The sequence below is a fragment of the Leopardus geoffroyi genome, chromosome A1 (assembly GCF_018350155.1).
Source record: "Leopardus geoffroyi isolate Oge1 chromosome A1, O.geoffroyi_Oge1_pat1.0, whole genome shotgun sequence".
NCBI lineage: Eukaryota > Metazoa > Chordata > Mammalia > Carnivora > Felidae > Leopardus > Leopardus geoffroyi.
In genome coordinates, this window is record NC_059326.1 from 190,264,632 (window position 1) to 190,280,878 (window position 16,247).

The following is a 16,247-nucleotide window of genomic DNA, read 5'->3' on the forward strand; positions in this document are numbered from 1 at the left end:
GCTAGGGTTGAGTATGCTTTCTGATTCCAGAGCCCTATGTGATAACAACTGCTATCCACTAGTGACCCTGAGTCCGCAGAAAGATCCCACCCTTATTCTCTCATTTGATCCCTGCCTTGGTTTTGAGGTTCTCTAAGAGAGAATCATAATAACCATGCTAGGAGGTAACATTTACCGAGTACTTAAATTATGCTAGGCATTGTATGTTACTGTCTTTCTGTACATTACCTTATTTAATTTTCACAAAAGCCCTGGGAGGTCTTTGGTATCTGATATTTTTCTAACTTCTCAGGGTTTTGAGACTGCCTGAGGATATCAAATGCTTTGACTACTAAAATGCTTCCTCATGAAATCAGCCCCCACCCAAACACCCCTGCCTGTTTAACATCCATCATCTAAACTACCCACTGTGTCTACTCTGCCAGCCGATCTCTGGGTTGATAGTCATAGATTGATCAGCAATGCAATACGCAAAGCCTGGTTGGACAGACCTGGTTCAAATCCCAGCTCTGCTGCTTACTAGATGTGTGGAAATGGATAAATTCCAGAACCCGGGGCCTTTTTTTGCTACATGGCGGGAGTAATACATACCTCAAAAGTGTGATCATACGCGAAGTGCTCCATGTGAAAGCACCCACCTGTGCCTAGCCTGGGCTAAGTACTCAGAGACTGCTGACTACATCAGTTTTTGAGTTGCCCTGCTGAACATGCCAGGGTTTTATTTATATCTGCTCTGGATTGAGAGTTGGCTCCCAAGACAGTTTGGGCAAAGGAACAGTATTGCTCCTTTATTCAACAGATAATTTTTATGAGTGCCAACTGTGTGTTCGGCATTGAAAACAAGCAGCAAATAAAGACCAGCTCCCATGAGGCTTATACCCAGACAGGGGAAACAGCACGGATCACAGGAAAAGGAATGAACAAAGTAGTGCCAGACTTAGTTTAGTGCTTCGGAGAGACGCATTGCCTGGTGGGTAAGACTATAGACCCAGAGCCAGATATCAACTTGGACTCTTCCTGGCTGTGTGACCTTGGGCGATTACATAACCTCCCTGAGACACTTTCCTCAAAAATGGGGCTTAAAAATATATCTACCTTGGGGAGCCTGGGTGGCTCAGTCAGCAAAGTGTCTGACTTCGGCTTAGGTCATGATCTCACGGTTTGTGGGTTCGAGCCCCACATCGGGCTCCATGCAAACAGCGCAGGGCCTGGAGTGTGCTTCAGATTCTGGGTCTCCTCCTCTCTCTCTGCCCCTCTCTGTTCATGCTCTCTCTCTCTCTCTCAAAAATAAATAAACATTAAAAGTTAAAAAAAAAAAAATCTACCTGGGGGATTTGTGAGGACTTAAAGAATCCACATAAAGCTGTTCATACTGTGCCTGGCTCCCAGTATGGGCTCAGGTATTAACAAGGGACGAATATTTTCAACCAACTATTCCCCAAACAGCCTTGCCCACTGTAGTGAGAGTGTGCCTGTGAAAGTTACTGTAGGGACTTACTTGGCAGTCACAACCCTCCAGAGATCAGAGACCAGCCCCCCAGCATTAGACAAACCAATTTAATTGTTCTGTGTCCTATGAAGGCCAAGACACAAGTATCAAGTAAACACACCCAGAGGTCTTTTTTCTTGACCCTGTAAACCACGCTCTCAGGGCCCTTAGATTACTGCCACTCTCAAGATCCAACATGTTGCACTGATTTTAGTTACAGAAATGCACATTCATTGAAAACTGGAGATTTGAGGCTGGAGGTGCAGGAAGCTAGTGTATTGGTCAGCCGAGCCTTTAGAGCTTCAAGGCCAGCAAGAGTCTGGGCCGGGCTTGGCTGTGCTTAGGGCATGGGACATCAATGCAGGACACAGGTACGGGGTTATACAGGGGAGGCTCTGCACCCACTTGGGGGCTGAGGATCAAGCCTTCCCTCTTTACAGATATACTGGCTCTCTTACTTCCCCTTCAATGGCCCTTCTACCAACTCCCACACTCTTGCAGCTAGAAAGAAGACAGGAAGGGAATTATCTCTCTCCCTCTCTCCAGCTGCTCTTGGTTTTTAAATGCGTCTGGCCAAATGTGAGGGGACCAAAGGCAGTCCCCAAAGTAGATGGTGTTGGAGCAGCCACGACCTGCTGCTTCCCAAGGTGGGTAGTTCATCAATGGCATTGAGGACTTGGTGACCATCTGATCAACAGGCAGAAAACATCCATGCCAAGCCTACACCCCACTCGGTCACGGAAGTTCAAAGCTGATCCCACTGCTCAAGCCTCTAAGGCTATAGCCCAGAAAGTACCCAGAGCCCTTTCCACCTGGGTTCTTGGGCACCAGAGTAAACACAAAAGTCATCCCTGGTTTCTAGAGGGCCCGTGGCCGTTTTCTGCCAAATTCTGACATTGCTCCTAATTCTCCCCATCTCCCCAAATCATATTTTGGTTTACTCCTTGAGGAAAAGGAAAGTGCATTCTGCCAAATGCTATTTTGACAGCCAGACTACTTTTAAGAGCAGTGCAAATGCTGTTCTCTTTCCAGAGGGAGGCAAAATGAAACACTGGGTTGGGCCAGCAGAGCTTGGCTGTAGAGGATCATTGTCCTTGTCATTTTGTTTTTTGAGTCCTAAGGTAATTGCCTGAATGTCTCAGTGACAACTCCTTAGGACAGAGAGAGAGACGGAAAGGGCAGGGATGGGGGTAGAGTGGACGGAAGCGAAGATGCTGACCTCCCGGCTGGAGTGCTCCGGGAATGGGGCTGGTGGAAATGTTCCCTGAGACATCAGGTGGTTTTCATAGTAAGAAGGTCAGCTGAGGTCATGCTGTTGTCTCCGAAGAGGAAGTAGCAAAAGCAGCAAGACGTCTCACATTAGTTGTCAGCTCTGGATGGGAGGCATGACGAATTGCTCTCGGGGCCTCCAGGAGCCAGCTGCACTTTGTCCTTGGGGCTAAGGAATGGGATTCAGTCTCAGGAGAACCAGTGCTAAGTATTTCCTGATGACCAGCATCTCAAGGAAGTTCTTGGCCTGTGCTACATTCAACGGGTCAAATTCTATCTTCTTCCCAACAACACAGAGATGGCACTGAGGAAACAAGTGGGAAGGGAGGTCCAGGGGACCTGCTGGCACCAACATCAAGTAGGGTATTTGGTCACTGAGGCTGTTTCCACGAAGTTCTGCAACCACCACTCACTGGGTAGGGATTTTCCTTCTGGAAACAATGATGAGGTATAAATGAACATCTCAAGAAAAGAGAGCCCACTGGTAACAGTTGTTCTGAAAATAACCAGGTGGCTCTGGAATTGAGAAGTCAGGCTGTACTGTAGTGCTCATCTTCTCACTCTCATATTCCACACTTTAAGAATGGATTATAAATACTTTGGGCTTCTCTTCTGGTGATGGGGTGCTGGAGAGTTCTATATTGTCCACAAGGACATTCTTGTCTTCTAGTCTAATGACAGTGGGCTCAGGGGTGGGAGATGGGGTTGGGTTTTTGTGCATGTGGGGCAAGCTGGTCTGGCTGATGTCCAGGTCTTTGAAAGCATGAAGCATGAACACACCCAGAATGATGGTGACAAAGCCAGAGAGGGTGCCCACAATGTCCACTACAGACATGCTGTACCATTCCTTGAAGAGGATGACGGAGGAGGTAACCACCACCGTCGTGAAGAACACATAGTAGATGGGGAACACCAGGGAAGTATTAAAAATGTCCAGTGCCCTGTTCAGGAAGTTGACCTGAGTGCTGAGAGAAAGTGCCAGGATGAGGGACAGGATGTAGGGGAGGGGATGCCTCACAACTGGCATCCCCTGGAAGAAGTTCTTAATGGTGATGCCCAGACCCTTGACGGCAGACACGGAGAAGGACCCAATCACAGAGCAGATGATGATGTAAACGAGGATGTTCCTTTGTCCATAGCGTGGGGCGATGACGAAGATGAGGATGAGGCAGAACACCAGCAGAAGCACAGCAAACACGATGTACCCTTCAGGAGGGGAAGAGATAGATAATCTGAGCTATGGAGGATGCGATTAGTATCTAGAGCCCCTATCCATGGTGAGGGGATGTAACACAGTAGGGTTCCAGTCCCATGACACAACTTTTGAATAATTTGGACAAGTTACTAATTAAACTGCAAGACCTCCATTTCCTCATTTGTAAAACAGGGCTAAGAATAGGACCTTTCTCAGGGTACCTGGGTGGCTCAGTCAGTTGAGTATCGACTCTTGATTTTGGCTCAGGTCATGATCCCAGGGTCGTGGGATCAAGCACCATGATGGGCTCCATGCTAAGCATGGAGCCTGCTTGGGATTTATGGAGCCTGCTTGGGATTTGCTCTCGCTCTCTCTCTCTCTCTCTCCCTCCCTCTGCCCCTTTCCCCTGCTCTTGCTCTCTCTAAAATAAAATAAAATAAAATAAAATAAAATAATAAGTTAAAAGAATGGGACCTTTCTCATAGAGCTTTTTTGGTGGGATTTAATAAGATAATACATGCTACAAGACTATGTCCCCCCAAGTTCCTATGTTGAAACCTAATTCCCAGTGTGATGGTATTTGGATATGGGGCCTTTGGGAGGTGATTAGGTCATGAGGGTGGCACTTTCATAAATGGGATTAGTGTCCCTATAAAAGAGACCCCAGAGAGATCCTTCACCCCTTCCACCATGTAAGGGTACAGAGAGAAGATGCCCATTTATGAATCAAAATCTACCAGGGCTTTGATCTTGGATTTTCCAGCCTCCAGAACTGTGAGAAATAGATCTCCATTGTTTATAAGCCACCCAGTCCATGACATTCTGTTACAGCAGCCTGAACATACTAAGACAATGCATGGAAAATATTTAGAACCATGCCCGGCACATAATAAACACATGATAAATGGCATCAATACACATCAGGCTGGGAAGCCTGTGAGCTAACCCTAGGACCAGCCCCCCAACTTTCTTTCTTTAGCTTCCCTCTCCTTCAGGTGGCAGCACCTGGCATGGTCAGCACGCAGCCAGACCTTCCCACTCATGGGGGCTCGGAGCCTACCTGTGTCTTTCATCTTGGCAGCCATCTCAATGACGGTGGAGACCTTCTCTTCCTCGGGGGCGTGTATCACCATCACTGTGCTGCCGGCCACACAGATCACACAGCCCAGCTTCCCCAGCAGATTCAGACTCTCTCCCAGGAAGTATGAGGACAGGACAGCACTGCACATGGAAATGGGAGACAGAGATTAGAAGCCATACTTGTCCCAGTGTCCTGAAGGAAAATGGGGCCTGAGCAAGTGCTCATGGAGAACAGATCAGGGCTCACTGATCTCCTCCAAAAACATTTGAAATAGAAACTTATTTAGGGGAGGCTTATGGCGTGTGCTGGAGGAATCGACGTTATGTGTGGAGTTCTTTCATTTTAGAGACTAAAAGATCCCCAAACACAAGAGTCGGAAAAGTCCTTCAAAGCACTCTTGTCTAACTTCCTACCAATGGGCACATCTTCTTTTAACATTACAGACTGCTTTCAGACATGGCTTGTAAACCACTGGTGGCAAGCAGCTCGCCCCTGCACAAGGCAAATGGATCTACTGTAGGTTCATTCTAATTGTCAAAAATATGGTAATTTCTACTCATTGTCCTATTTCTATTCCATGAGCTATACGGAACAAATCTATTCCTTCTTCTGTTTGTATATGCCAATATAAACAACCACAATGACAATTATAGGCTCTGTGTCTTGGGCATATATAATACGTACTAAGTATTAGGCTAGGAATTTTCTACTTACTATATCTCACTCACATCTCACAACTCTTTGAGAAGTAAAATATATTATCCCCATTTTATAGATAAGAAACTGAGTCTTATAGAAATTAAAATAACTTGGCAAGGTCATGCAACTGGTAAGTAGCAAGGCCAGGATTTTAGCTGAATTTCTGTCTAATTATAAAGCCTATGGTTTTTTCTCTATACTTCATTGAAGAGAATTCTTGTGACTTCCCTGAAGTGGGTAAAACACCTCCAGTTCCTTGCTATTCCTTGGTGATGTGATTTTCATTCCCCTCACATCCTCAGATGGCAGAGGTGAGGGAAGAAGGGAGGGAAATGGGGCAAGACAGGTATGATCTCATGGTAGGTTTCTATTTCCTTACAAAGGTAACATTAACTTGGGGTAAAAATCAGTGGCTGATCTAGGAATGAATTCCTCCCCCCAAATCCTAAAGATATGAAGAGAGGGGAGATTAATGTCCAAGCTCCTTTGAATGTCTTCTGTCTCTCCTTTAAAACTACCCATAACGTTTTACCCGGAATGTGTGTTCAAGAGAGTCTGGTGGCATTAGCACAGGCAGACGTCATGCGATGGAGTATTCCCCTCCTCCCCCAACTTCCTGGCAGTGGGAATTTGTAAGTTAATCAGATACACAATAGAAGTATCACAACTACATCAATGTGAGTCACGGTTCTGTTTGTTTTTGATTGTGTAAATGTTACAAAATTGTCATCAAGATGGTAAAACAAAACAGGAAACTATGGGTGTTGGGTGTGGTCAGCTAGGATTTACCAGGGCTTCCAGGTTAAGCCAATAATCACAGCCAGCTTCAAATGGGGCTCCAAGACCCCCACAGAGGAACTATGCTTATAGTTCAGGAGGAATGAGGCAATTCGAAGCACACATACTTAGTATCAGTTATTTTAAAAACTATTGGATGTCTGTCAGGCAACACGGCTTAGTGGCTTGAGCACGTGGCCTTTGAAATCAGACTGCTTGGGTGGGAATCCTGTCCTAGCCCCTTAGGACCTGGCTGATCTTGACCAAGTTGCTTAACCTGTGTTGGCTTCAGGTGTCTTCTACTTTCTAGTTAGTAGGGAGGCTGTGAGGATTAAATGAGTTAATACATGGGAAACATTTAGAACATTTAGCACATAGTAAGCCCTCATATGTGTTGGCTATGGTGATTCTTCACTGCCAGTTCTGTACTATGCTCTTTCTTTCTTTCTTTCTTTCTTTCTTTCGTAACATTTATTTTTGAGAGACAGAGCACGATCTGGGGAGGGGCAGAGAGAGATGGAGACACAGAATCCGAATCAGGCTCCAGGCTCTGAGCTGTCACCACACAGCCTGACTCGACGCGGGGCTCGAACCCACACACCGTGAGATTGTGACCTGAGCCGCAGTTGGACGCTGAGCCAGCCAGGCGCCCCTGCACTATGTGCTTTCTGTGCATCATCTCATTTAGTCCTTGAAGCAATGCCTTCAGGTAGGTAGTATTAGCATCCCCACTGAGCAGACAGGGAAATTGAGGCTTAGAGAAGTTAAATGACTTGCCCATGGTAATGTAGTTACTACATTAGGCAGAGCTAAGGTCAGAACTCAGGGACAGCTAATACAGAGCTCATGCTTTTTAACTTGTATGCTGCTCCTACTGGGGCACGAAAGCATTGACATGAGACAGTCAGCTTGGTGGCAGTGGGAGCCCTTCCAGCTGATCTGGGTTTGGCCTGCCCTTCTATTGCCCCATCGTTCAAGGAGAGGCTAGAGCAACCAGCAGCAAACAATCTACGGATCAGGAGCTCTGAACAGCACAGTGCCTCTTTCTGGGAGCTAATATCGACCCATGTCCCTGACTGCAAGTGGCAGTTGACCCCACTAGACAGTTCCAGACCTCAACAAACTGAAAATAGGGAGGAGGCAGAGACAGCAAGAGAGGTGACAATAACCTTATGAGGACGCTCAGCGCTCCCAGAGGCGTGACAACTGTCGCAGGAGCAAATGCATAGGCCCCGAAGTTGGCAACCTCTCCAGCAGCCACTAGGAAATGAAGGGAGAAAACAGGGTAGTGTGGCTTCGATGCATCATCTCCAGCCCAATTTAACCTGGGCAGAGACAGCTTCATTCAGTGGTCAACCATTCACAGGATCCCAGACCATCATTCCTTAATGTCTTCATCCTTATGCTCTCCCCATGGCCAATCTGATCAGAAGGTCAGACCCAGGTTATCCTGATCAAATCCTTCCATTTTAGATGGGCAAGCTAGGCCCAGAGTCCAAGGTCACAGGACATGTTTGTGGAAGGATGCTTTCTTGTTCTTGAGGTCTCTTGGCTTCTAGTCCAGGCACGGCTAAATGTATTTCAGGGACTGTTGATGTTTCTATGAGGTGAGTTCTAGAAAATGTTAATTTATCAAATAAAGAAACATTTAATTATTGGTTCGCCAGGTACCAGTTGGTCATGAGGCCATCTCTCCCAGATTGACAGGCAGGTCTGACATTCCCCAAGGGCCTAATTCTCTGCATTTGAGTTTCTAGTTTGCAGACTCCTGAAAGTGCCCTTTCTGTCTCTGCTGGTAGAGAATGACCTGGGTCTGCCCTTTGAAAGTAGATGATGAATGTTATAGCCCTGGCTATGACTAGGGTCAAAACCTGACTTATAAATGGAAAGCTGCATAATTTTCCATTCAAAAGAATTAGGGTTTGAAAGCCAGAGAGGGTGGGTGGAAAGCGGGGGAAATGTGTGAATGTGCAAATCTGGGCAAACTGCAAGTGGCAGACCAGCCATGTTCTAAAGTGAGCCAACACACGGCCTGTGGAATGAGAAAATTGGCTGAGGAGCCCCAGCCTCCCATGTAGAGATCCAAGAGACTCCAACCAAGAGTGATAACTCTCTATGTTTCAAGGGAAGTTGAGAAAAGACATCTTTATCATTACCAGCTCTCTACAAACCTCTCTGGGCTTAAATGTTTCATGGATGAAGGACTGACTTTGGGTTGAGAAAGAGATCTGAAATACAGGTAAAATGTTCAACCTGCAAAGATGGTCAAGATGTTTCCCTTGGGAATCTGGGTCTCAGATTCACACTTGGCACAATGAAGACAGAAAGGCCCCCCTCCGCCCCTCCTTTCATCTCCGCCTCTGCCATCAAAGGGTCACTGTTGTTAGTAAGAAAGAACCCACTTACTGGTGAGAAATCCAGCCCACCACATGGCATCCTTCAGGTAGCCATACCCTCCGTCCACTGTAGAAAGGAATGGACGCAAAGTTAGCTTGGCCATGCTCTTTCAGGCACCTTTCCTATCTCTACCTTCACTCCCCAGTCTTGAAGGATTCAATATATGTTAGCTGGTTAGTCCTCCGGGCTTGCTTCTGGGTGAATTTATCCATTCCCCAAGTTTTAAATACCATCTTTATGCAGGCATCCTTATTTCATACGTGTATACTGATCCTTTCTTTGGAGCCCAGATGTATGTTCAATTGCTTAGTTGACATCTCTTGGATCTCCTATAGGCATCCCAAACTCTGTCTTAAATAGACCTCTTAATTTTAAATGCTCCCCACCCACCCACCTACCAATTGAAAGTCAGTAAATGGCACCTCTATGCACCCAGTTGCTTAAGCCACAAACCAGAGAATCACCCTTGACCCTCCCATTCCTCCACCTTCTGCATTCCATCCATTCTGCTAATTCCCTCTCCAAAGAGCATCGCACATATGTCCACTCCACTGCCACCACTCAACTCCAAGGCACTACCACCTCTGGCCTGGGCTGAGGCAATAGCCCTCTATGTTCATCTGATTCCACTCTCATCATCCCTTTATAACCCACTGCCTTCATAGCAGCCAATGAATTTTAAGAATGTAAATCATACAGTCACCCCTCAAGCTTGCAGCAGGCCAATAGCTTCCAAATACTCAGAGGATAAAGTCCCAAATCTTAAATAAGCCAGTTTGTGGTTTTGTCCCTGTTTACCTCTCCAAAGGCATCTCCTACCACTCTTCTCACTAGTATCTACTCACTCAGGCTTTCTTTTAGTTCGTCCAAAATGACAAGCTCTTTTTGGCTTTAAAACCTTTGCATGTGCTTTTCCATGTTGGAAACAGTCTTCTTAACGATATTTGCTCACTCTACAGGACGTTGCTTGAATGTTTCTTCCCCTAAGATGTCTTCTGTGACCCCCTAATCTCTATTATTTCTCCTTGGGATTCTCTTTCATCACACCCAGCTTTTCTCCTTCATGACATTTATTTATAAATTGAATTAATGTATTTATTTTCTGGCATATCTCCCACTAAAATGGAAACCCCAGGAAGTCAAGAATTGTGTCTGCCTTGTTCACATGGTGGACTCAGAGCCTGGCACATAGTCAATACTCAATAATAATAGTTATGATGATGATGGTTATGATGGTAATAGACGGGTTTTAGACAGTTATGTGAAAATCCAGAGATTGTGAATCGCTTTTTGTAAATGTCTATTTTTCTAAGAAGGTCTTTAGATCTCATCAGGTTCCTAAAGGACTCAGGATCTTCCATAAAAGGAGCACTGAGAGCATTTTATGCTAAGGGTTGAAATCTCATTAGATAAGGAAATAGCAGATTGGAGGGAAAAAAGGATTCCAGAGAAGCTACCTTTCTGAATGGTATCAGTGATATTTACCCTGCTTTCTCCTGGCACAAGCAAATCTTTTCCTGGCCCTTTGGGAGGTCTCTGGCCTTCTGAACACTTGTCAGGACATGAAGGAGAGGGCAACAAAGACCATTGCTCCTGACTTCCTCCCCACATCTCACAGCTTTCCATTTCAGAGGGTACCTGGCTCTAGCCCTGGATATCCAACTGCCTGCCGGGCCGTCCCACTTAGAGAAGAGTAATACCAACACTCGTGCCAAGCATTTTTGTAAACACACTACCTATCTTCACAACAATACCAGAGATTGGAACTGCTCTTATCCCCATTTTACAGATGAGGAAACTGAGGCACAGAGAAAGCACTTTCCTTGCCCAGGATCACATCACCAGGAACTGAAGAGCTGGAATTAGAGACCCGGAAGTCTGCTTCCAAAGCACAGTGTCCCACAGAACACTAAACTGAACATGCCCAGACTTGAACCATCGTCTTCCCATAAACCCGCTCCTCCTGCCTTCTTTATCACAGAAAACAGCACCCTCATCTCCTCAGTTGCTCAAGTCAGAAAGCTGAGTCAGCCTCGACTCTGTTTTCACCATCCCCTGGGAGCCAGTCGACACCAAACCCAGAAAGCTCTCTTGGGACTCTACCACTGTCTCCATTCCCAGGCCCAAGTTATGCTGTCCCTCTCCCCTAACTGGTCTCCTGGGCACCAGTCTTGTCCCTAATCCACTGTCCACCCAGCAACCAGGAATTTTTTCAAATCGTAAATCGAACTATGTCACTCCCCTGCCTAAAACCTTTGTCGCTTACAATTGCACCCAAACTCCGTAGCCCGGTTTGCAAGACCCTTCGCGATCTGGCCCTTCCCCCGTCTCTTACCCCTCGGTGCTCCAGCCATCCTGAATTACTTTCAGCTTCCAATGTCACTCATCCTCTCTTGCCTCTGAGCCTTTGCACTTGCTGTCCTTTCTGCCTGCATCACCCTGTCTTCTTCTCTTCTCCTCCACCTTGCCATCTCATCGTTTAGGCCCTAGCTTCCAGATCACCTTTTGTAGAAAACCTCCCCTAACCTTCCAAGCCTGGGCTTTACATGCTCCTCCAAAATAGTCCCAAAGGATTCTGTATTTTCGCCATGACAGATAGCAAGTAACCTACTATGGAACAATTGCCTATTGACTTGCCTGTGTCTCCCACTCAACTCAATGTCCCACAGGGCACTGTGTCCCCATGTCCAGCATGGTATCTGGCACCCAGCAGGCTTGCGGTGAGTCATGAGCAAATAAATGAATTCCTTTACACATGATTCCTTTTCTCCAGAATGTTTTCACAGTAAGTCCCTTGTGGATAGAGACCCAGTAATTTTTCTGTAGCCTGTAGCGGCTTCAGTGTGAAGTTAATAGGGCACACCAGTGTGCGACAATGCTCTGGGCAGAGGTATTTGTATGCCCATTTTGCAGGGAAGTTGAGACTTGCCTATGATGACCTAGCTGGTAAGAAATAAAACTGGAATAGATCTGGGGTTTCTGATTCTCAGCTGTGAGACTTTTCCTTATCTGTACCCCCAATTAACTTATCTTGAAATTCTCCAGAAATGTTGGATTTTAAAGGAACGTCTCCTGCTGGTGGACTGGATTCCTGGTGGAGTTGACAATGAGTCTTTTGTGACCATTTAGGCCAGGCTCACAAACTGCTACAGTGGCCCCCCTATGAAGGGAGGTGCACAGGCCTGGCCCACGGCCCAGTTGCCCGGCACCCCATGGCCACCCTCCTCCTCAGGACCCTACCAGCCCGTGTGGCCCCCGAGGCCACCAGTCGTTGAAGGCCTTTCTTCTTGAGGATGACACTGCTGCCGATGAGGAAGCTGGACAAGAAGGCCAGGCCCAGACCAATGTAGAATCCGTAGCTCTGCCTGAACCTCTCCTTCCAGCTGGTAGAGGTGACATTGCTGGGCACCTGGGGGCTGAGGTCACTGACGATCTGGCACAGGACTTGTTGGGAGGAGCAGTAAAGGCTGATCAGGGAACCTGGACAGGAAGACCATGGTAAGTGAGTCATGCCGGGTACACTTGGGTGCTTTCAAGATACTGGAATTGGTGGCCCTTTCAGACCCCATACTTCAGCTTCCAAGGCCCACACAATGGGCCTGAACCTAACAATAATAATTAACATTCACCAAGTGCTTACTCCAGGCTAGGGGCTTTATTTGCATGAACTCATTCAATTTTCATAACCATCTGTCAGGTAAGTGCTGCTTTGAATTCCCATTTCATAGATGTAGAAATGGAGGCCATGAGAGGTCAGGCACCTTGCCTAAGAACACAGACTGTCTGACTCCAGAACTCCAGCACATAACCCCTAAGGTGTACTGATGCTCCCCACACCCAGCAGGGTTCTGAGGCTCTCAAACTCTTAGGCGTCATTGACTCCAACTTCCCACCATCCACAGGAATCTCCTCCCAGCCTCTGGACTTCCAATAGCTCAGGATCACACAGGGATTTTCTCCTCCAAGAGGCCTCTTCACTTCCATATCCCTACCTCCAGCCGCAGCAGAGACTTCTGACAGGTAACATGAGGGAGTGAGGCCTGTGGGTCCATAGCCCCTTCTAGGCCTGAAGATGACTAAATATAAGCATCCCGTTTGTTAGAACGGCCCATTCCCAAGCCAGATTTTAAGACCTCTGGTGCTGACAGTCAGTGGCTTGGGCCTCCTTCAGGCCTCAGAGACATTGGTGTCCCTGTCACTCCATGTGGAATCTCTTCAGTTTGCTTTCCAAGTCCTTGAGACCCTGAGAGTCTGAATCAGCCCTCATGACCCAGAACCGGCCAACCCTTGCTCGCCTTTCTGGCACAAACACCAAGGACAATAGGGCAAACTTGGGTGAGGGGCAGACCCTCAGTCAGAAGAGCTAAGCTGCCTAAGTTCAGTGAAACAATATAAAGCACAGCCAATAATCCTCCAGTTCCAGTGCCCACACGGTCCTCTACTCTGAGGCTTTTCAGGAACATTCCTACCACAGAAATGGCACAGTGATCATGTGCAGGGTTTTGGCTGGACAAACTGGGACCCTGATAAGTTTGGTAACCTGAGTAAGACTACACTCGTGGTAAGAAGAGAAGCCAAATTGTTCCCCAAGTCCGTGTAATGCCAAAGCCATGCTCTTAACCGCCACATGTACCCCACAGAGCAGGCAGCAAGGGTGGGGTGGGGTTTCCTTTGGCCTCTTGAGGGTTATTTTAAAATATGAACTTATTACTAACATTTAAAAATCCGATTTCCCCGGGTGCCTGGGTGGCTCAGTCAGTTAAGCGTCTGACTTCCACTCAGGTCATGATCTCGCGGTCCATGGGTTCGAGCCCCGCGTCAGGCTCTGTGCTGACAGCTCAGAACCTGGAGTCTCCTTCGGATTCTGTGACTCCCTCTCTCTCTCTCTCTCTTCCCCTCTCCTGCCTGCTTTCTCTCTCTCTCTCTCTCTCTCTGTTTCTCAAAAGTAAATAAACATTAAAAATTTTTAATAAAAATCTGATTTCCCAAGAAAATTCAGCTTTTGAGCTGCCTGTGTTCACCTTGTTGAGTACACCATCCCAACCGACAACTGGCTGCAGTTGAGAGTGGTTCCCCCTTAGGAAATGCACCTTGCAATTCCTCAGAGTCCATACCTGGCTCCCTTCAGTCATTCTGGTTATGTGCTCAGCCCCTGTAGGCATCTGAGTTTGTGACCTCTGGTGGTCAAAGGTCTTTTTCAAACCGTGGGTCACAAAGCTCCAGGCTGCTGTGCCAAGGATGTAAGCCTGGGACGGTTCCTCCTCATACCAATTAGAACTACAGGCGAGCCACTAAATGGGCCCCAAAGCCCAAGGTCATGCAGCTCTGGCTTTGGTGTATCTGGAGGATAGAGCAGCATCTTGGTGGAATAAAATAAGGGCAATGCTGATCTTTCTTCCATGGCACAGAATGGCCTGTCTAACCCTCTTACTTGCAGCTGGGAAAACTGGGGCCTAGAGAAGGGGAAGGACTTGCTTGAGTCTCACAAAAACCTAGTGGCAGAGCTGGGCCTGGAACCCACCAGGGGACATCCATGTGTCTTTCACAGTGGGAGATCTCTCTTCCTGACACCTGTGTCACAATCGAGAGAAGATGAGACATGAAGCCATTTCCATCCTTCATGAAATTTGGTCTGACCTCTTGCTCCTGTTCCTCAGCTCAGTCTAGTCTGGAGAGTTCCCTGAACTCAGGAAATGAGCCAGAGCCTGGGAGGACATGGGCCAAGGAAGGTGACTCCCAAGAGGAAGGCCAAGCCCATCCCCACGCCCTTCACCTGCCCTCCTGAAGGTGCATCTCCAGGAGGTGGAGCCACGGGGTGAGCTTGCCTGTTCTGGGAAGCACCCTCCGCTGAATGAAGTTTTCCCAGGGGGACAAAAAGAAAATGAGAGAGGCTGAAGGCCAAAGGACATCCAGTTCTGAGAAGGATGCTCATTAGACAAGCGGGTGCTGGGCCCAGTGATTCCGGCTTCTTTTCCAGAATATGCTAGGGCTGGGGAACATATTCTTCCCCAGGGGAAGGTGAGGCTGAAAATGGACTGCATTGTTGGTCAGGAGACCAAAGCCAGCCAACACCCAAAGAGCTGGCTTTGAACACAGAAATTAGAGAAACAGGGCTATCAGACAAGTTACAATTGCAAGAGGCTGTAGGAAAATGGAGACATAGCGGGAAGAGAGCACAGTAGTCTGAGTGCAGGTTGTAGGATCCAAGGGCTCTAGCTTTATATTCCACTTCCCCCAGCGGATTAGTTTGAGCAAATCATCAGGCTTTTCAGAACTTCAGTTTCTTTCTCTCCAGAAAGGAGACGGCGAGGTGATAATATCTACCTGCCCTCTAGAGTTAAGGATAAATGAAGTAATGCAGGTAAAGGGCCTAGTCTACCACCCGGTTCCCAGCAAGAACTTAACATAAAGCTAAAGGTCTTTCCTATCCCCTCCTGGGTTGCTCTTTCCCTCCTTTCCCTAAAAGGTGTGTGTGGGTTTGGGGGTGAAGCGTCTCTGCGCCCCTCTCCCTTGCCCCAGGGAGACAGGCAGACCCGGGCAGGTAGTAGAATCTGAAGCAACTGTATGTGAGAAACAACCACGAGCCCCCCCTCCCCCTCTGGTTGACCAGTTGCAATCAGTGCTGCCCGCCTCCGCCGCCTCCGTCCCCACGCTCCCCCTTTCCTCCCAACCCCCCTCTCAGCTACCAGCTCCGAAGACGGGGGAAGTCGGCCGGAACCCCGCTTCTCCCCAAGACTGGCCAGAGCGCGATCCACCCCTCCTCGGTTTGGGCCCCGGCCAGAGAGGACGCGAAGGAAAGGAGCGGCGGCGAAGGGAAGGCGCGAAGCGCGGCCCGCACGCACCGTTCTGGCAGCTGGTGTTGCTGGCCCGCAGCTCCATGGGCCCTGCGCGCACGGACCGACGCGCGGGCTGCTGGCGCCCCGGGTTCCCCGGTGCCGGAGCAGGTGGCCGAGACTCGTCCCCCGCGTGGCCGGCGTGCCAGAGGCTGCCGGGGTCGGCCCCAGGGGTGGAGAGAATGACGCGCCCCAGAGGGGGACGGTCCTCGGGGAGGAGTCACCCAGAGTCTTGGGCAACTCGCTGGGCCGGGGGCCCAGCGCTCGAGCAGCCGGCAGAGGGGCGCACGCCCTCCCGGGGTGCGGAGGCTGCAGCGCTCCCGGAGAGGGAGTCACCGCGTCGCGCCCCCGGCGGGAGGCAAGGGGGGCGGGTCCCCGGGCGCCGCCCCCCCCGCGACGCCGGGACTGCACCCGGTTGTGTCCCCAGTGTCAGAGAGATGATGGATCCTCAGACGGTGGGAGAGGGGGAGTTTTTTCGGGCGGAGGAAGAAGTGGGGAAAGTGGGGG

The 16,247-nt window shown here is 48.5% G+C and overlaps 1 protein-coding gene across 1 annotated transcript; it reads right to left on the minus strand.

Moving 5' to 3' along the window:
- Positions 1–1,538: 1,538 nt before the first annotated feature.
- NIPAL4 (NIPA like domain containing 4) lies at positions 1,539–15,930 on the minus strand. The gene is made up of 6 exons (XM_045503585.1): positions 15,750–15,930; positions 12,148–12,387; positions 8,917–8,973; positions 7,680–7,770; positions 5,014–5,174; positions 1,539–3,964 (listed from the first exon to the last, which is right to left on the minus strand). Exons 1-6 carry the CDS (start codon positions 15,784–15,786, stop codon positions 3,336–3,338), a joined length of 1,215 nt encoding a protein of 404 aa, XP_045359541.1. The 5' UTR covers positions 15,787–15,930; the 3' UTR covers positions 1,539–3,335.
- Positions 15,931–16,247: the final 317 nt, after the last annotated feature.